The 20,600-nt window shown below is 35.8% G+C and overlaps 1 protein-coding gene and 1 non-coding gene across 5 annotated transcripts in view; both read right to left on the reverse strand.

The window, feature by feature from the left end:
• Ago3 (argonaute RISC catalytic component 3) overlaps positions 1-20,600 on the reverse strand; it is a 115,899-nt gene that overhangs the window by 26,132 nt on the left and 69,167 nt on the right. For all 4 annotated transcript variants that reach the window (XM_046468755.2, XM_046468756.2, XM_046468757.2 and 1 more), the window contains 8 exons: positions 17,384-17,471; positions 17,118-17,265; positions 16,590-16,709; positions 13,054-13,176; positions 12,587-12,720; positions 9,693-9,877; positions 3,689-3,848; positions 2,588-2,678 (listed from right to left, as the gene is read on the reverse strand). In XM_046468755.2, the coding sequence (XP_046324711.1) occupies positions 2,588-2,678; positions 3,689-3,848; positions 9,693-9,877; positions 12,587-12,720; positions 13,054-13,176; positions 16,590-16,709; positions 17,118-17,265; positions 17,384-17,471 (1,049 nt within the window). The remainder of the gene's footprint in view (positions 1-2,587; positions 2,679-3,688; positions 3,849-9,692; positions 9,878-12,586; positions 12,721-13,053; positions 13,177-16,589; positions 16,710-17,117; positions 17,266-17,383; positions 17,472-20,600) is intronic.
• LOC124075468 (small nucleolar RNA SNORA40) lies at positions 18,483-18,609 on the reverse strand. The gene has a single exon (XR_006846079.1). It is a non-coding gene; the product is annotated as a small nucleolar RNA SNORA40 (small nucleolar RNA).

Consider the following 20,600-nt stretch of genomic DNA (forward strand, 5'->3'; position numbering starts at 1 on the left):
ATCAAACCCAGCACCTTATACAAGCGCCCCACCATTAAGCTACAACCCCAGCCCTAGAAGTCAGACTTAATATTTTAGCATTATCTTAGAACTGTTAGGATCCACAAATTTTAAAATCATGAGTTTCTAAAAAAACTTAACACTAAAAAAAACCCAAATAACTCAATCAATAAATGGGCAAAGGAACTGAATAGGCGCTTCACAGAAGAAGAAATATCAGCCAAGAGATATATGAAAAAATGTTCAACACCTCTAGCAATTAGAGAAATGCAAATTAAAACTACACTGAAATTCCATCTCACTCCAGTCAGAATGGCAATCATCAAGAATACAAGTAACAGCTGAGTGTATATGTCACTGTGCTCAGGAAGCTGAGACAGAAGGATTGCGAGTTCAAAGCCAGCAACTTAGCGAGACAACTTAGCCCTCAGCAACTTAGCGAGACCCTGTTTCTAAATAAAACACAAAAAGGGCCGGTCAGTGGCTCAGTGGTTAAGTTCCCCTGGGTTCTATCTCTGCTACCAAAAAAAAAAAAAAATACAAGTAACAATAAATGTTGGTGAGGATGTGGAGAAAAAGGTATGCTCATACATTGCTGATGGGACTGCAACTGGTGTAACCACTCTGGAAAGCAGTAGGAGAGTCCTCAAAAAACTTGGAATGGAACCACCATTTGACCCAGTTATTCCACTCCTTGGTGTATACCCAAAGGACTTAAAATTAGCATATTATAGTGATGTGGTCACATCAATGTTCACAGCAGCTCAATCACAATAGCTAAGCTATGAAACTAATCTAGATGCCCGTCAATAGATAAATGAATAAAGAAGATGTGTTCTTTTTCACAGTGAAATATTAATCAGTCATAAATAAGAATGAAGTTATGGCATTTGCCAGTATATAAGAATATATCATGCTAAGTGAAATAAGCCAATCCCAAAAAATCAAAGGCTGGATATTCTCTCTGATATGCAGATACTAACACACAATAAGGGGTGGGTAGGAGGGAAGAATGGAAGTTAACTGGATAAGACAAAAGGGAATGAAGGGAAAGGAGAGGGTATGGGAAAGCAAAGACAGTAGAAATCAATCAAACATGAATTTCCTACGTTCATATATGAATACAAGACCAGTGTAACTCCACATCATGTACAATCGTGAGATTGGGAAGTTATACTCCATGTATGTATAATATGTCAAAATACACTCTACTATCATGTATATCTAAAAAGAACAAATTAGAAAAAATGAGGAGTTCTTTTACTGCAAACTCCTAGATCTGACATCCTGAATCTGTAGTCAGTCTTCTTGGGCTGCAATTGTGTTGTGTATTAGGTCTTCAGAGATGTTAATCTTGGTTTTCAAACTGGCTATCTCAATTGTCCCCTTCTATGTCCTGTTTCATATTGTTACGTGTTTGAAGCAAAGGAGACATCAAAGTATGAACTTAAAACGTTATTCAGATCATAGCCTCAAGCTAGTTACTGGGCCTCCCTATTCTTTCTTCCAGGATAGTCTATATCAAATTCATGCTTCAAAAATAAAACTTAAACCATTTCATTCCCTTCATCCTTATCCCTGTAATACATCTTTCATCTAACAAAGACAATACTGAAATATATAAACAAACTCTTTGAACCATAGAAGTAACTGAAAATGCACAATCACAGAGAGATCACACAGACAAATTAAAACAGGATAATTTTTCTTGAGTGGGTACCAGGGATTGAATCCAAGGGCACTTAACCACTGAGCCACATCCTTAGCCCTTTTTATTTTTTGAGATAGTGTCTTGTTGAGTTACTTAGGGCCTCTCTAAGGTAATGAGGTTGGTTTGGAACTAATAATCCTCCTGCCTCAGGCTCCCAAACCACTGAGATTATAGGTGTGTGCCACCATACCAGGCTGAGTAACATAATTAACAAACTTGACTTAATATATATATAGAACTTGTAGTTTTCAAACCAGAATAATCATTCTTTTCAAAAACTCAAGGAAGTGGGCTGGGGATATAGCTCAGCTGGTAGAGAACTTGCCTCCCATGCAAAAGGCCCTGGGTTCAATCCTCAGTACCACCAACAAAACAAAACAAAACAAAAACAAAACAAACAAACAAAAACTCCATGCTCAAAAAGTCAAGGAGGGGCTGGGGTTGTGGCTCAGTGGTAGAGCACTTGCCTAGCATGTATTAGGCACTGGGTTCAATTCTCAGAATTGCATATAAATAAAAGAATAAAGTAAAGGTCCATCAACATCTAAAAAAATTAAAAAAAAACCTGAAGGAACATTTATGAAAGTTAGCTACAAAGAAAATATCATTAAAACTCAAAAAGCTGAAACTAAAATGTTGATATTGGTCTAAACTTTAGATAAAAGAAACCTGCCTAAGTAGTATCATAGGTTTAAAGCCATCCTCAGCAAATTAATGAGGCTGTAAGCAACCTAGTGAGACCTTGACTCAAAATAAAAAATAAAAATGGTTGGGGATGTTGCTCAGTGGTTAAGTATCCTTAGATTCAATCCTGGACCAAAGAGAGAGGAGGGGGAGGTGAGGGAGGGAGGGAAAGACCTGCCTAATGATACTCACAGCAGCAATAGAAGGTTTTTTCCCATCACCAGCAGGTGGATGAGTGACATCTGCTCCCAAAAAGATCACTGGTTGCTGGAACACAGAAGGTCTTAAACACATTTTTTAAAGGGGTTAGATAATTCATCATCCATTTATCTGTTTCACATGATTGCAACATAACTGCAAGCCACTGTCAGCACAGAGGAAGTCCTGAATAGACAGCTTCATAGGCCTCGACTACCAAGTGCTTTATCCTCTTAATTCAAGAATCCCTAGTCAATAAAGTAGAAACTGTCACAACAGAGCTGCCTAGCATTTTTGTGAGAACAATTTTTGTCTTAAGCAGTAAGTGCTGGTGGTTGCAAAGGGCAATTGATGCGAATGTTCTCTGTAATCAGAGTAATTATAAATATTAATCCACCAATTTTTCTCAAATTTAAAAAATCTACTTATACATCAAGGAGAAAAAGAATCATTAGACTTTATATGGGAAAGATTATGGGAGTTGACTACTCCCCATCCTCTGGCCAAATGTATACATTTGAGTAACATATAATAGTCACAAAGTAGTGAGCCTTTCCTTTTATTTTAAAATTATATCCTTTAAAATTCAAAAGACTGTTTTTTAGTTATTAAACTTGTTGAAAAAACTCAACACATCCCTCTTATTTATGAATCTCGTTTCATATTTAATAGGGATAAGGTGGTAGAGGGTGGCAGGGAAAAAAGGAGCTTTTTTTATTTTCCAAATACACATGGACCAAACTTGTTCTAATGCTTACGTATGTATATAAGTCAAGACAGTTAACCTCATGAAATCAGGATGAAGATGATTATTAAATAAAGGAAAAGCTCTTTTTAAGCTAGGCTCTCCAGTGAGAAATAAAGTTCTCAATATTTTCTGACAAGGCAAGAGGTAGTTTGCATACTAAATGAAAATAGGGGCCAGAGTGGGCCAATTCAAACTATTTTAATTTTTTTGCCAAAATGTCTACATATCCCATGGTAGAAATCATCAAGGTTATCTCTAAGTCAGAGCTTACAGTAATTATATGTGGCCATATATAGAAAAATAAAGACAGGAAAAATAATGAGAATTTTTATAAGTGATTAGCTTACCTTTGATGAGGTACAAGAATATTATTTATCCCGCCGAGTTTAACATTAATCTTTAGGCACAAATTTGAAAGAGTTTGAGGAGATGTTTTTATTACATTCTTCACTTGAACACACTGTGTAGCCATACCCAAAAGTGTATCTCCTACACGTTTCACCTCCGCTATGGAATAAATAAAATACCTCAAGTTAGAACAAGGACTTAAATCCACTTACTGAAAAATAAAGTTATTATGCATTCCCCCTGCAATACATCCTTGTACTACAGGATACTCCAAATTACACCAAAACTAAAACAATGCTAATAAAACGTGAAGTACACTATCTTGAAGATTAGGTTAAGTATTTAGTGGTAATTTTTCTGATTGTTTTCTTCTTTGTGTAAAAAAAAGTATGTTTTTAGATTGGAAAAAAAAACCCATATCTCTTCCAAATACAAAAGATTGTTGAGGTGGATACAATTAAGATGCAGAGGAGCTCCCTGCCTTCCCTCTCTGATAGCAAGTCAGAGATTTACAAATACCATTGGTTTATCCTCCCTCACTTTTCTTGCCTAAAGACAGGATGTAAATTTTTATTTACAACCCTTGGAATCTCAAAAGATAGTGCCTGAGGAATATGTGAGGGGAGTTTACTCCACTTGTGTTTTCCATATACGTCTTTCCCCACAGTTTCCCACTTCTGGAAGCCTGGGACTGCTTTCCTTTTTAATTTATTTATTTTTGTCAGTTCTCTAAAATTAACATTCTTTGTTAGATATTCTATTTAAGCCAAACTCCATAAACACTACCGTGAACTAATTTTATCCCATGTGATACGCACTATATATTTTAATAAACTTGCATGGTTTTCTCCATTAATCTTCCTTTTGTTAGAGTAGTCTGTTTCAACTATGAACTTCTTAAGAGGTTGAGGAAAATAATTTTCCTCCCTTCATCATAAAAATAGTATCACTACAATAACTAAAAAAAAAACTATAAAACAAAAAACACATAATCCTTTATCTTTTATTGTACTCTTTTCCAGTAATTTTCTCATTTATACTAATGTACTTATAGTCAAAGTATGTTTATGTCTATCAATTTTAATCTCCAGCCTTTAGTTTGAAAGTGCTGAGGCATTACAGTGTAAATAATAAAAGATTCCTGTTCTTTGCCTCTTCCATAAAGGAAATCTAAGTCTAAATCTTTACCCTAAGGATTTCAGTTTACATAACTTTTTTTTTTTTTCCTCCTCAGTATTAGGGAATTGAACCCAGAGCCTCAAACATGCTAGGTAAGTGCTTTACCACTGAGTTACATCCCCAGCCTTTTAAAATTTTTGAGTTAGAATCTTGCTAAACTGCCCAGGATGTCCTTGAATTTGGGATCCTCCTGACTCAGCCTTCTGAGTAACCATGTGCAGATGGAGCACACAGAGAGATCTGAGTTGTGGGAACATGAGGTCAAATGAATAAGTCTATAACATAGGCCTACTGTGCTGACCCCCACAACTTTCACTTTTAAAAAGCAATTTACCTGTAGCCCTTCCTGGCGTAAGTCCACAGAATATGTTACATTCCTCAGCAAAATACCTATTATCTACAGGAGAAAAGCATGCTGGAAATGTGGATAAGAAGAACACAAGTTACTCTGAAGGAGGGTTATTTCTGTGACCCTTACACGGACCAGATCCTAAACATCAGGGAGCTAAAGATAATTTCCCTAACCATAAAATCTATAAGAACAGGTTCCAATTAGAGGTGGTCAGCAAGAGCCAAAGTGACTTAGAGTTTCATGGCAGTGGGGATCTGAAAGTGTGATGTCATCCTGCTGTCAAAATCAAGAGGTAGGGCTGGGGTTGTGGCTCAGTGGTAGAGCACTTGCCTAGCATGTGTGAGACACTGGGTTCGATTCTGAGCACCGCATATCAATAAATAAAATAAAATCCATCAACAACTTAAAAAAAAAAAAAAGTCAAGAGGTGGACCTGGGAGGGACTCTCTGAAACTGCCCTGAAACCTCCAATAAAACTGAAGGCAGGGAGAAGTGTTGTCGCTCTCTTCTCTGAGAGGACCCACTTTCTCCGATAAGAAGTTCCCCATTTCTCCTTTCCTATCCTTTCTAATAAACTCATGTTGTCACTCTCAGTGATGTGTCTAAAATCTTCCTGACTTGATCGCAAGAATCAGGGTTTGAACAGGGGTCCACTGCATTACCTATTTCCTGGAAGGCTCCAGCCCTGTAATAGTATCACCACACCCAGTACCGTAATGTGGAAAACATTTTAAAAATTAAAACTGAGAACATACTACACATTGTCTTACAATCTGTCATTTTCACTTAAGAATATGGTTTTCAATCTCCATATATAGATTGCTCTTATTATTAATATAGTAGCAGTTATTCTGTTTTCCAATGCCACAATGGATCTAATCAGACTTATACTAATATATTAGGTTGTTCCAGATTTTCACTATTTCAAACAAAATATGTAACTTCTTCATCTTTACTTTATTATAAATTTCTTGAGGAGCTAGGTGCGGTGCAGTGGCTCAGGCCTGTAACCCCAGCAGCTCTGGAGACTAAGGCAGGAGGATCGCAATTCAAAGCTAGCCTCAGAAACTTAGCAAGGCCCTTAGCAACTCAGCAAGACCCTGTCTCTAAATACAATATAAAAAAAGGCTGAGGATGTGGCTCAGTGGTTAAGCACCCCTGGGTTCAATCCTCAGTACAAATAAATAAACAAACAAATAAATAATTTTCTTCAGGATAAATTTCTATTATCTTCCTACACACATATATGTATATGTGTTTGTTATTTTTATAAAACATTTTTATAATAGGAGCAAATTACCTTCCAAACAATATTATTCATCCAACAAATTTTTAATGAGCACCTAATACTGGTACTGTACAAAGATCTGTATATGAATCAATGCAGACATTGTTCCTGCCCCCAAAGAATTCATAGTCTAGTTATATAAACACGCTTTTAATTAAATAACTGCTCAAATTTAACAATACAATTGTGAAAATAATATTAAGGAGAGGTACAAGGTGCTGACGATAAAAGAGAAAGAATTTGATTTGTGAAGGTCAGGCAAATTCTCCCCTCAGAAGAAACTTCTAAACTGAAATTTGAAGGAAGAATGTGGGGTTGGGGTGTTGTTTAGTGGTAGAGTGCTTGACTAGCATGCATGAGGCACTGGCTTCAATCCCCAGCACCACATAGGAAAAAAAAGCTAAACAAAATAAAGGTATTGTGTTCATTTACAACAACAACAACAACAACAAAACAGGAAGAATGTACATTCATTTTCTTGGTAAAGGTTGGAAAGTGAGGTATGAAAAATAACACAGTAGAAAGAAGACGATATACAGAGTCCCTGTGAGGGTCTGAAAATAAAAGGAAAATTACAATGAAAGCAACATTAAAAAAGCATCTCAAAATGGATTGGGAGACCACATAGAAAATAGGACTTACAAACAATTCCAGCTGCTGCTTAGAGTATGAATTTTGGTCACCTCCACCTTTTTTTTTTTTTAATTTTTTTTTAGTTGTACATGGGTTCAATGCCTTTATTTGTTTTTATGTGGGCTAGGATTGAACCCAGTGCCTCACACTTGACAGGCAAGTGCTCTATCACTGAGTTACAACTCCAGCCCTCATCTCTACCTTTTGATTGAATGACAAAAATACCTAAACAATCAGACTAATTACACTGTACTCAGAGGCATGAGATGCATACCAAGTGGTTGTTATCCAACTTTTGTTTTATGGACATTTCCATTCTGTTTATACTTTCTTTTCTTTATCTTTTATTGATCAGGAATCAATCAAGATGTCTTTCAATAGGTGAGTGGATAAACAGTGGTACATCCATATAAAGACTTTTTTAAAAAAATATTTTTTTAGATGTTTAGACCTTTATTTTATTCATTTACTTATATGTGGTGCTGAGAATCGAACCCAGTGCCTCACACATGCTAGGCAAGCACTCTACCACTGAGCCACAGCCTCAGCCCTAAAGACTTTTTTTTAAAATTATTTTTTTAGTTGTTGGTGGACTTTTTATTTTATTCATTTCTTTATTTGCAGTGCTAAGAATCAAACCCACTGCCTCACACATACGAGGCAAGCATTCTACCACTGAGCCACAACCCCAGCCCCCATAAAGAAGTATTAATTCGGGGCTGGGGATGTGGCTCAAGCGGTAGCGCGCTCACCTGGCATGCGTGCGGCCCGGGTTCGATCCTCAGCACCACATACAAACAAAGATGTTGTGTCCGCCGAAAACTAAAAAATAAACACTAAAAATTAAAAAAAAAAAAAGAAGTATTAATTCAACAAAAGAATGAGCTATCAAGTCCTAAGAGATGGAGGAAACCTAAATGCATACTGCTAAGTGAAAGAAACAAATCTGAAAAGGCTCCATACTTCAACTGCATCATATTATAGAAAAAATAAAACTGTAGAGATACAAAAAGATCAGCAGCTTCAGGAATTCAGGGCAGAGGCAGGATGAACAGGATTTTTAGCACAGTGACTCTATTTTGTATGATACTGTGATTATAATGCATTTGTCAGAACCCAAAGAATTATACAATACAAAAAGTGAATCATAATGTAAAACTGTTGGTTTATTTAATGTTCCCTTTAAGGGAAGAAGTTAATAATATCTGTGTAGGAAAAACTGCAGGGAACAGGGTGGTATATAGGAATTCTCTATATTATCTGCTCAGGAAGAGACTACATGGAATGTAAGCAAGTGTTGGAAGCTGTGTATAAATTATGGATATTATTTGAGCCATTAAGGCAGGGAAGCTGCTTTTCTAGGAAAGAAAGCCCAGATCACGCTGGTACCCTGCTTTAGCTCACAACCCTAGGATCAAACGTAGCCACTGAGAGATGGGTGTAACCTTTCAAGCACCAAACAACCTGTTTACTTCAAGATCCCTGCCACCTTTGATCTATTTCCCCTTAAATAAAGGATTGGGGTCTTTTTCAGTTGTTCAGTTCCAGTTCCTATCAGGGCTGGAAGACCCATCAGACACTGCCCTTTTAAATCTAATTTCTGACTTTGTGTTTTGTTCCTTACTGAATATTTCAGACTTTTTATCTTCTCAGGAGGCTCACACCACCAAGCAGGAATCTATTCTACCAAGCAGGAATCTGTTCTCTTCCTCTAAGACAGGTTCTTGGTATGTTGATCAGTCTGGTCTTGAATTCATGAGTTCAAGTGATCCTTTTGCCTCAACCTCCCAAGCAGCTGGGCCTACAGGTGTTGTCACTATGTCCTGCTTAGCTTGTAAACCACCCCCACAGGCAAGAAGACAAATTAGGAGCTATGGAAATACTTTGCTTCCCAGTCATAGTGTATGAGAAATCCTGTATGGTGATACACACCTGTAATCCCAGTGACTTGGGAGGCGGAGGCAGAAGGACTGCAAGTTTGAGGTCAGTCTGGGCAATTTATCAAGACCAGTCTCAAAATTAAAAATAAAAAGGACTGGGAATGTAGCTTAGTGGCAAAGTGCCCCTGGGTTCAATCCTCAGTACTGAGAGAAAAAAACTGTATGAGAACATATACTATTCTTCCTTTTTTCCTTCCTTGCTTCCTTATTCCCTCCCTCCCTTTCTATCTTCCTCTAAGACAGGTTCTTGGTATGTTGATCAGTCTGGTCTTGAATTCATGAGTTCAAGTGATCCTCTTGCCTCAACCTCCCAAGCAGCTGGGCCTATAGGTGTGTGTCACCATGTCCTGCTTAGCTACAAAATTATTTTCTCAGGTCTCTTCTTGAACAATTTAGTTTACTGATTTAAAAGTAACATGCACGACTTACTGTACCATAAAATATGTTTTAGTATTTGAAAGCTACAGGATACATAAGCCTAAAATGAATATCAAGTACCTGAAGAAAAATGCAGATTTTTTTCTTTTATGGTACTTTGGGTCAAATCCAGGATCTTATGCATGCCAGGTAACACTCTACCACCTGATAATGCAGTTTTAATATATCCTTACCATACACTGGTGTCTTTCCTGGCAGGATGACAATAATGAGCTGTAACCCAGAGTATGTATTCTTGAGGTGCCGGAACATGGGCTCTACGCTGTCTGCGCCCTGTGCGTATTTGCAGAAGCATGGCTGGCCCTGGATGGGCATCCCTGCATCCTTGGAAATCTTACGCAGTTGGTCTGTGAAACCCCTGGAAGAAGAAACCATTAAATATAAAACTTGTCTAGTCATTAATACCTACGAAATAGTAATGAAAAGTATAGAAAATGAATGGAGGATGAAGTGAAGATTTGTGTGTTCCATATACACATAATCATCGGATTACTGATGTTAAGGGCAACATCAGGTCAATAATGTATAGAAATCTTCCTCTATTCTCAGGGAATATGTTCCAAGGCCTCCAGTGAATATATGAATCTATGGATAGTACAGACCTTATAATTTAATGCCTTTTTATCTTAACTAAGCACTTATGCACTGAGGATGTAATTTCTGCAGTTTTTTTCTTTCTTAACATTTATGAAAAAAAAATTTTACTGCATATGATTTTTTTCTCTCCTTATTGATAAATTTCACTTTTTCACTTAAAGGGATCACTTAGTTTTTTTTTTTTTTTTTGTACTGGGGATAGAACCCAGGGGCACTTTACTTCTGAGCTACATCAATACCACATTTTATTTTTTACTTTGAGATAGGGTCTTGCTAAATTGCTGAGGCTGGCCTCAAACTTTTGATCCTCCTGCCTTAGCCTCCTGAGTTGCTGAAATTATAGGCATGTGCCACTACACCTGGCTATAGCTTTTCTTTGGCATATCCAAATTGCCGGCATCAGTATTCTTACACTTTGGGGGCATTATTATGAAAAACAAGGTTATTTGGTGGGCACAGTGGCACATGTCTCTAATCACAGCCACTCAGGAGGCTAAGGCAGGGGGAATCACAAGTTGAAGGCCAGTTTTGGTAACTTAGTGAGATCCTGTCGCAAAATAAAAATAAACAGAGCTGGGGACGTAGTTCATTGGTAGAGTCCTTGAATCCAATCCCTAATGAGTTCAAGATAATACATGATTTTAAATACTATAGCATAAAATATGGTTACCTAAACACAAGAACTACAGTACCAGAGCAGTCAATCTGATAACCTAGATGGCTACTAAGTAACTAACCATGTACAGCAGGGTTCATTGGACAAAGGGATGTTTCATATCCCAGGTGAGGTATGACAGAAAGGTGCAGAACAGTGCAAGATTTTATTATACTACTCAGAAAAAAAGTATATCTTTAAAACTTATGTGCTGAACTACTAATTTCTGAAATTTTCTATCTAATATATTTGGACTACATTTGATGGTAGGAAACTGAAACCATAGAAAGTGAAACAATGCGTAAATGGGGACTCTTGTATTTTATAAACTAAAAGCATACTATACCATTATATGGTATTTAGTAGTTTACAAGGGGCATTAGGAACAGAGTGTACTGGTTAAGAGCTCAGCTCTAGAGTCAGCATCGAGAATTTCAATTGTAGTTCTGCTACTTACTAGTTATGAAATTTCAGACACATTTACCCCTTTATTTGTAAAACAATTACTTACATTATAGGATTGGCAAGAAGACTAATTGAGATAATACATGTAAAATACTTAGCACATTACCCAAGACCATTGGTAAAAGTTTGAAAATTTCAGCTAATACATGTTTTCTAATGTGATCTTGACAAGATCCATTGAGAGAGGCAGGTCAGGTATTATTTTTATTTCATAGATTAGAAAACAGTTTCAGGGAAATAAGTGTTCGGCAAAGGTTAAATGTTAGCTAAATAGTAGAACCATAATTACAATATAGTCCAGAACTTCCACAGTATGACCTATCAGACCAAGAGAGCAGGAAAGATTTTTGCCCTGAGAGGAGATGAAAAACATGAGAAGGAAATTTAAAAACAAACAAAGAAGGCATTTTAATGTATTTTCACCTACATAAAAAAGGACAATATCTTATTTATTTATTTATTTATTTTAAAGGAAAATCCTGATTCCTTGAGAAGATACCTTGGTCTTTCTTTCTTTTTTTTTTTTTAAAGAGAGAGAGAGAGAGAGAGAGAGCGAGAGAGAGAGAGAGAGAGAACTTTTAATATTTTTTTTAAAGAGAGAGAGAGAGAGAGAATTTTAATATTTTATTTTTTAGTTATCGGCGGACACAACATCTTTGTTTGTATGTGGTGCTGAGGATCGAACCCGGACTGCACGCATGCCAGGCAAGCGTGCTACCGCTTGAGCCACATCCCCAGCCCCGACAATATCATATTTAAAGAAAATTCTGTATTTAACATAAATGAGTAATGATGGGAGGAGCAATGAACCTCATTTGTTTTGTTGGTTAGTTTTTGGTGACAGGGAATGAACCCAGGGGCACTTAACAAATGAACCACATCCCCAGCCCATTTTATTATTATTTTCCAAATTTTGAGACAGGGTGTCACTGAGTTGCTCAGGGCCTCACTAAGTTGCTGAGGCTGGATTTGAACTTGCAATCCTCCAGAGACAGATTAAATAAATTATTCATGGTAATAAAGTGGCAAAGCTGGGAACTGAACCTATTCTATCTGCCATTAAAAGACAATGATGCTGCTACTATACCATATAATCTAGTCTTTTAGGATGTCCACAAGCATGAATCAAAGACTTACTAAGACTAACACATTTAGGAATCTTCAAAGTATCAAGAAGAAACATTTAAAAAAGTTCAGTGATATGTGTGAAGCCTTGGGTTCAATCTTCACTACCACCAAAGAAGAATGAAAAAAAGTCCATGTTGAAGGAACATTTGTTAGAACAAGACACGAGTAATTTAAAATCTAAATACAAATAGGCCCTGAAACCAAAGTAATGACATTCCTTACTTTAAAATTTCTTCTCTGCACTGCCTCTGTGTGGCAAAACAAGCTATAGCCCACATTTTGATTTCAACTCCTGTGTGGAACTGTTTTCCTCGCATATCCCATACTCCGTGGCTTGGTGTTGCCACTGTCCGATTCTATAGGAGAAAGAGAAATAACTTGGCAAAAAAGAACAAAAACTTTATGGTGTATTCTGATGAGTCAAAAATAAGTATTTCAAATTGCTGAATTAATATAAATCTGATATTTTATAAGAAACTGGCTATTTTAAATCAATATTGTTTATAATTTTAATATTAAAAAACCCCCCAAATTCCACTAAATTCAAGCAAGGACATTTACTTTGAAATTTAAAAAAATATATTGTTGGAATAACGAAAAACTTTCTAAAATTCCAGACTTAGCTATGATACCCTTCTCTCCATTCTTACAAAGTACCTATATTTCATTAAAAAACCAAGAGGCTTTACCCGTCCTCCATACTGGAGCATAGGTGCTGGAAGTACACGTCCGGTTACATGGGCCATTTCATCTCGAACTTTAAATTGAAACTCCTGAACAAATGGATCTGTTTCATAATTTGCACTTCTTACCTAACAACAGGAAAAGTTTGTAGTTACTCTCAAAATTCCCCTAGATCCTGTATTTTACTCATTAAAGCCCTTTTTTTTTCTTCTTTTTCTTTCTCTTTGTCATCTATGTTTTGCAATAGGTCTCATCAATGGTGCCCTAACTGGAGAATGGAGAATCTTAGCTTGGGGATTATGGTCATGAATGGATTGTAGGAAGTCTGTGAAGTCCTTGGTAATTCATACAAAATTTAAATGTATATATTAGATTGAATAATAAGATTTTAACTATTATTGATCCATGAAATTAAAAAAAAATATTTATTCTTAAGTTTTAGGTAGACACAATATCTTTATTTTACATTTATGTGGTGCTGAGGATCGAACCCAGTGCCTCGTGCATGCTAGGTGAGCACTCCACCACTGAGCCACAACCCTAGCCCCTGATCCATAAAAATTTTTAATGATTGAACCTAATATGTTTTGAGAGGGAGAAATACTTCACCTTTAGTTAAGATCCTCTGATTACAGAGAACCCAGACACATATTACTAAAATTTATTTCCTATAAAGTTTGAAAGAAATATTTAAAATTTTAAGACTTTTAAAAACTACTTTATGATTTATATAAGTTTACTTCAGAATTTTCAGATAAACAGTACTATATCATAAAGTTTATTTAATGGAGTACATTGGAGATAGGTAAGAAAGCCAGAATGAATTATAGGTTATAAATTTTTCACAATATATCTTTATATACAAAGAGAGAATTCAGTATTAGATTTCACCATAATTCATGCTTACAGCATACTATATTAGGTGTTTTTCAAAACATATTCACTTGTTCTCAGAGTGAAGGTCAAAGTTACAAAAAAAAGATGGTGTTCAACTTCAAGTAGAAATCTATTAAAGAACTATATAATCTAAACATGTGAACAGAATTTCCATATAATAAGAAGGAAAAGCAGGCTGGGGTTGTGGCTCAGCAGTAGAGCGCTCACCTAGCACATGCAAGGCGCTGGGTTCAATCCTCCGCACCACATAAAAATAAAATAACTAGGGCTGGGGATGTGGCTGGGGATGTAGTAGAGTGCACACCTAGCATGCATGAGGCACTGGGTTCAATCCACAGCACCACATAAAAATAAAAAATAAAGATATTGTGTACACCTAAAACCTAAAAAAATAATAATAAAATAACTAAAATAAAGGTATAAAAATATTTTAAAAAAGAAGGAAAAGTAATTTTCTAAAATAGTCAATAATGTATCTTTTTCTTCAAACCTAACTGCCATTTATTTCTGTTGTGTGTTGGTTTATCTCCACAGTGAGGTCATAAAAAATAACAACTACTATTTACCAAGACTTACTATAACTTGTTTATAGCTAAGTTCTTTTTTTTTGTTTTTTAGAGGGAGAGAATTTTTTAATATTTATTTTTTAGTTTTCGGTGGACACAACATCTTTGTTTGTATGTGGTGCTGAGGATTGAACCCGGGTCATATGCGTGCCAGGCGAGCGCACTACCGCTTGAGCCACATCCCCAGCCCGATAGCTAAGTTCTTAATAATTAATTTTCACAATTATCTTATGGCTTTAAAGTAGGTCTTTTATAATCTGTATTTTACAGAGGATTAAAACTATAGCTTAGTAAAGTTAAATAAGTGAGTAAAGTTAAACGACTAGATGATAAAATCATAATATAATAGTAAGTAAAATAAAAATTTAAGTAAGTGGAAAAAGCAAAACTTCAAACACATGGCTGTTAGGCTCCAAAGTTTTCTCTCTCTTTTTTTCTTTTTGGATACTGGGGATTAATCTCAGAGGTATTCGGCACTGAGCCACATCCCCAGCTCTATTTGTATTTTATTTAGAGACAGGGTCTCACTGAGTTGCTTAGAGCCTCACTTTTGCTGAGGCTGGCTTTGGACTTGTGATCCTCCTGCCTCAGCCTCCCAAGGTGCTGGGATTACAGGCATGTGCCACCGTGCCTAGCCAAAGTCTGTTCTGTTAAGCACTACACAATATTGTCTTTCTGAACAGTTAAGCTGTAATAAATAATTTAGAATTGCTAGTTATTGAGACTTTATAGAAATGTCTCTTAATGGTTTTAAGAAAGCTTTTAAAATCTTATTATAGAATTAGAGAAAATTCTAGGATGAGAACCAGCATGCATTTTCCTAATTAAATGTCACATAATAACTTTTATGCACTCTTTACAAAATTATAAGGAAAAAAATGGTCTTTTTTTAAATTGGCTTACAAAATAAAAGAGCCAGTTCTGAATCACTTTTCTAATAATCTTTAACATTGTTTTTGAAAATGTTACTGAGTTGTTCTGAGGAATATTCGTATTTCCAGATTTTTTTCTTTGCCTAAACAGTTTAAATGGTACTTAAGGGTAGAGCGAGTTAAGGTCCAGCTGGCCTTTTATTTTAAATTTTGCCTATTCTATTAGCTTTATTTATTTTTTTAAAAAAATAGATAGGGCCAGGGATGTAGCTTAGTGGTAAAGTACTTGCCTAGCATGTGTGAGGCCCTGTGTTCAATCCCAAGGCCTAACAACTGGACACACACACACAGATAAACTGGGCATTGTCATGCATACCTATAATTTCAGCTACTTAGGAGACTTGAGCAGGAGGACTTTTAAGTTTGAAGCAAGCCTGGGCAACTTAGTGAATAAAATAAAAAAGCCTGGAAGAGGGCTGAGGATGTAGTTCAGTGGCAGAGCTTGTGCCTAGCATGTGGAAGATCCTGGGTTCAACCCCAGCTATCCCCTCCTGCAAATAAGGACAGATAATAGGGCATTTTTTAATATACCTTTATTTTATTTATTTACTTTTATGTGGTGCTGAGTGAGTGTTGAACCCAGTGACTCACATGTGCTAAGGCGAGCACTCTACCTTCAGACCTGTTCCCAACAAGAACAACCCCAGCCCCTAACAGGTCATGTTTTTATTGTGTATAAAATGATAGCTTGATACACACAAACACATACACACATACATTGTGGTACCATCAGTTTTATCAAATGGTAGTGGTAACTCCTCTCTCCTCCTCCACAATGAGACATGTGGAGATATCACATGCTTGAAGCTTTTATTAGACTGTATAGTTGCCAGTCTGATACTGGAAGTGAAACAATCCTAGAATGAGTGTTAAGTATTTCTTTCCCCCACTCTTTTAGGTGGTTTCCAGTTCATTAAATTAAAATATTAGTTTTGGCAGAACTTGTTTCCTGCATCTAGTTAAAGAGTCTAGGGTTAAATAAGAAGGACCTACTAAAGTTTACCACCACCCAAAACATACTCCTAGGTTATTTCATGATACCTTTTAATTCTGATGGCAATAAGATATGGGCTGGTAAGAGTATGCTTTTTTAGAAGCTAATCCTAACATGTTTTAAATTCCCATTTTCTAGGGTTAAGAACTAACCAATCTGCTAATTTCCTCTTGTCTATCTGGTGCAGATCTTGCTGTTGCCTTGATCATAGTTGAAGTCTGATTGTCTGTTAGTTTCTTAATACATCGTTGTCCTGCCACAATATTACAGACCTACAAATAGAAAAAAGTATTATATTAGATAGATGTATAAATATCTTTTTGTTAGTTCTCAGTGCCAATTACATGTAAAATAAAAATTTTAAATCTTCATAATTAAATTGCTTATTTTTAATATCATGTTAAATAAAAAAGTAGCAAACAAAACTACTTTACAATATTATTATAATTTGGTAAAATGTACACAGGATAAAAAGATTGAAAGAAGTATTGGTTAGACTAGAGTGGTAGAATTATAGTTCCCTTTTCTATATTCTTTCATTTAATAAAAACCTAAAATAAAATTTAAGAAGAGTTTAAGTTCCAAAATAGATAGCAGAATATGAGGTAAGTTACAGGACATAAAAGACCCCAAAAGAATGATGAAGAGGAAGATATTCATGAGCAGCAAAGAAACATTACTTCCAGCGGCAGGTAGGTATGTTTCTGCTCCTGCCCCACTTGCAGACAGGGAAGGTGTGGGTACTTCAACTGAAGAGTGTACTTTTCTCTGAAATACTGAGCTACTGTTCTCTCCACAGTTTGGCCATTTTCTAGCTGTAAGGGAAAGCTGGTGGGGAGGGGAGGGAAAAAAAGGAGATATGAGACTCTTATCCCACTACAAGCCAGCAAAACTTCCAACCTACTACCTAGAGTGAGCTGCCTCGTATCACCACTGCTTTTCTTACGTTTGATGACTGGCAGGCCTTCTTGTTACATTACAAACACGGTATTTCCGTCTCATTGTTCCACAATGAGTCACTTCAACCTTCAGACCTGTTCCCAACAAGAAAAATGCAGGTTACAGAATTGTCACTGTAAAATATTTACATTTATAAAGCCTGTTCACTACTATAAAAACTTAATTCTGAGCAAACAAAATCTGTGATATATATACAATGTGATATTAACATAATTTTATATATAACATTGCTAATAATGGATACTACCATGGTAGACCTAATTTCAAACCTTTTCTCTACCCTATCAAGCTCCACTCATAATAAATAGAATCATAAAAATTTCAAAGCCCAAAGATCAAGGGACAAAGTTCTCCATTAATAAAAGCCCCATTTATAATAAATTCGGATAATTATGCTAGGAAAGAGAAGGAGGAATGAAAGAGGAGGTGCAGTAATTCTCAAGATAGTTTATAACCTTCAAAGTATGTGATATTTAAATTGCCCAATCTTAACATACTGATTGAAGATCAGATTTCCTAAAGCTCAAGAAAGAAGCCCTTTAAAGATGTATAAAGCAAGAAAGAAAAAATGCCAGGCCCTTTAAAAAGAAATGTAATGATCATTTTATTGAAGTATAATATAGTGACACAGTACTTTTACCATATTTGACTAGTAGCAATCAAATGCAACAAAAATAATTCTGAAACCAGGTGATTCCTACCTTCTTATAGAATCAATGACCCCTTAGAGTATCTGATGAAAGCAATAAACTTTCAGAAAAATGTACATACACAAAATTTAGCAATGATTTTAGGCATTCCTGGATCCCTGCAGTCTACCTACAACTGGGTGGGGGTTGGGGGGTATTCAAGGATCCAAGGCCAACTCTAGAAAGTAAAGAAATGGGCTTTAAACTCATCAGCTGAAAGTCTTTGCGGTGAATTTAAAAAAATTTTTTTTAGTTGTAGATGAACACAATATCTTTATTTTATTTATTTATTTTTATGTAGTGCTGAGGATTGAATCCAGTGCCTCACGCATGCTAGGCAAGAGCTCTACCACTGAGCTACAACCGCAGCCCCAAATTTTATTTTTTACGTATCTTAATATTTCTTCCTGCATCTATCAAAACTCATACTGAACAACGAGTTCTGAGTCTCAAAAGAAGATTTATTTTTTGCATCTGTCTATAAGTCTTTGTTTCTTTGAGATGAATGTTCTTAACTAGTGCTGTCAATTAGAATTTTCTGAGATGATGCAATATTTTACATCTGTGCTTAATATGGTAATCATTAGTAACGTGTTACTAACCACATAAAATGTGGCTTGTGTTGCCTGAAAAACTGCAATTTTAATTTTATTTAATTATAATTAATTTAAATTTAAATAGATATACCTCACTAGTGGCTACCATATTGGCCAGTCAAGTTCTGGAGCCATCAAGAGGAAAGTTAACAAACAAGACATGTAGTGGCCATTGGTTACAGATAAGCAACTCCATTTCTAAAGTTTGGCTTAGATTCCAGGGACAAAATCTAAAAAGGGGTAGATGGAGGACAATTTTTAGATTCCAGACAGAATTCTTGGTTATTCCTTTTTGTATTATTTCTCTTTTATATTTGTAGTTCCTATAGTGCAGTGGTTCTTAACTGAAGGCGATTTTGCCCCCCATCCCCAAAGAACATTTGGCAATGTCTGGAGACTTTTTTTGGGGGGGCAGGGTGCGATGGGGACCAAAAGATGCAACTTGGCAAGCATTCTACTACTGAGTCACATCCATTCCCTAGGGAGACGTAAAAAAAATTTAGGGGGGATATTTTGGGATTTAACCCAGGGGTACTTACCACTGAGCTACATCCCAGCCCTTCTTATCTTTTATTTTGAGCCAGGGTCTCACTAACGTTTTTAGGTCCTTTGCCAAGTTGCTGAGTCTGACTTTGATCCTCCTGCCTCAGCCTCCTGATTACAGGTATATGCTACCATGCCCAGCTAAAGGAGACATTTTTGACTAGTATAAACTGGAAGTGCTATTGGCAACTAGTGAGTAGTTTGATATTTGGGATACTCCTAAATATCTTACAATGTACAGAACACCACCTCCCATCCCAAAAAAGAATTATCCAGCCCACAATGTCAATAGAGACAAGTTTGAGAAACCCTGCTACAATATAATTTATTTTCTTACTAACTATAGCACCAAATATAAAGTTCACTCATATTAAGTAATATTTTCTTCTGACAGGAACACAAATTAATATGTTAAATGGACACAGTGTTCCTGTACCAGATTGGTATGGATTTTTCTTGAAAAATACTCCTAAATGTATCTGTGAGAAGTACTTTTTCATTATAGCTACCTTTACAGAACTAAAAGTTCTGATCAGTTACAGAATTTCCTAGGCATTATGTTATAAAGGAGACTACAAAATACAAGGGAAAGCCTTATGAGAAGGAAATATCAATACAACAGACTAAGCAAGATATAACAATATATTTAGGGGAAAAACACCAGAAAAGTTTAAAACAAATTTCAGTTATTTTCACTGCATAGCAATTTGTTTTTGTCTTTCCCCTGAATTAAAAAAAATATTAATAACATTCTACATACCTACCATAAAAGCTTTTACCAAAAGTAAAATGGTACTTTCAAATACATATGGCAGTTTTACCATACATTTTTCTCAATATTTCTACTGTTTACTATGAATTATTGGGCAAAAACCAAACAAACAAACAAACAAAAAAAACCCCTAAGTTATTATCAAACATTTGGGGAGAAATTCAACAGGAATAAAATGAATATGCTAAAAATATTCATTATAGTACAGTTTGTATCAATATTTAACAGCTACCATCAAATCCTCATGCCAACTAAAAATTAAATCCAAATAGCAGAGAACATAAAACTCTTGACTCTTGACTTAGTAGGGTAACAATACGTCATATACTTAAAAGAGCCTTATTAAAAAAAAAAGCCTTCTTCATTTTGGAGAAAAAAAAATCATTGGTTTGTCAATCAGATTCAGCCCAGACTGTTTTTACCCCAGATCTAGGATCATAGGTACCTAAGAATTAGAACAAAATCCAGAGGGCTAGCAAAAAGGTGCAATTTAAAAAAAATGGACTAGATAATTCTCTGCCCAGGCCCCCCCCAAACCCTCCATCCAACAAAAAAAATTCTTTTGGCTTTAATAAATATTTAACCTATAAACTTGGCTTTACC

Source organism: Marmota monax, unplaced genomic scaffold (assembly GCF_021218885.2).
Source record: "Marmota monax isolate L192 unplaced genomic scaffold, Marmota_monax_Labrador192_F-V1.1 WCK01_AAM20220418_F8-fsc00008, whole genome shotgun sequence".
NCBI lineage: Eukaryota > Metazoa > Chordata > Mammalia > Rodentia > Sciuridae > Marmota > Marmota monax.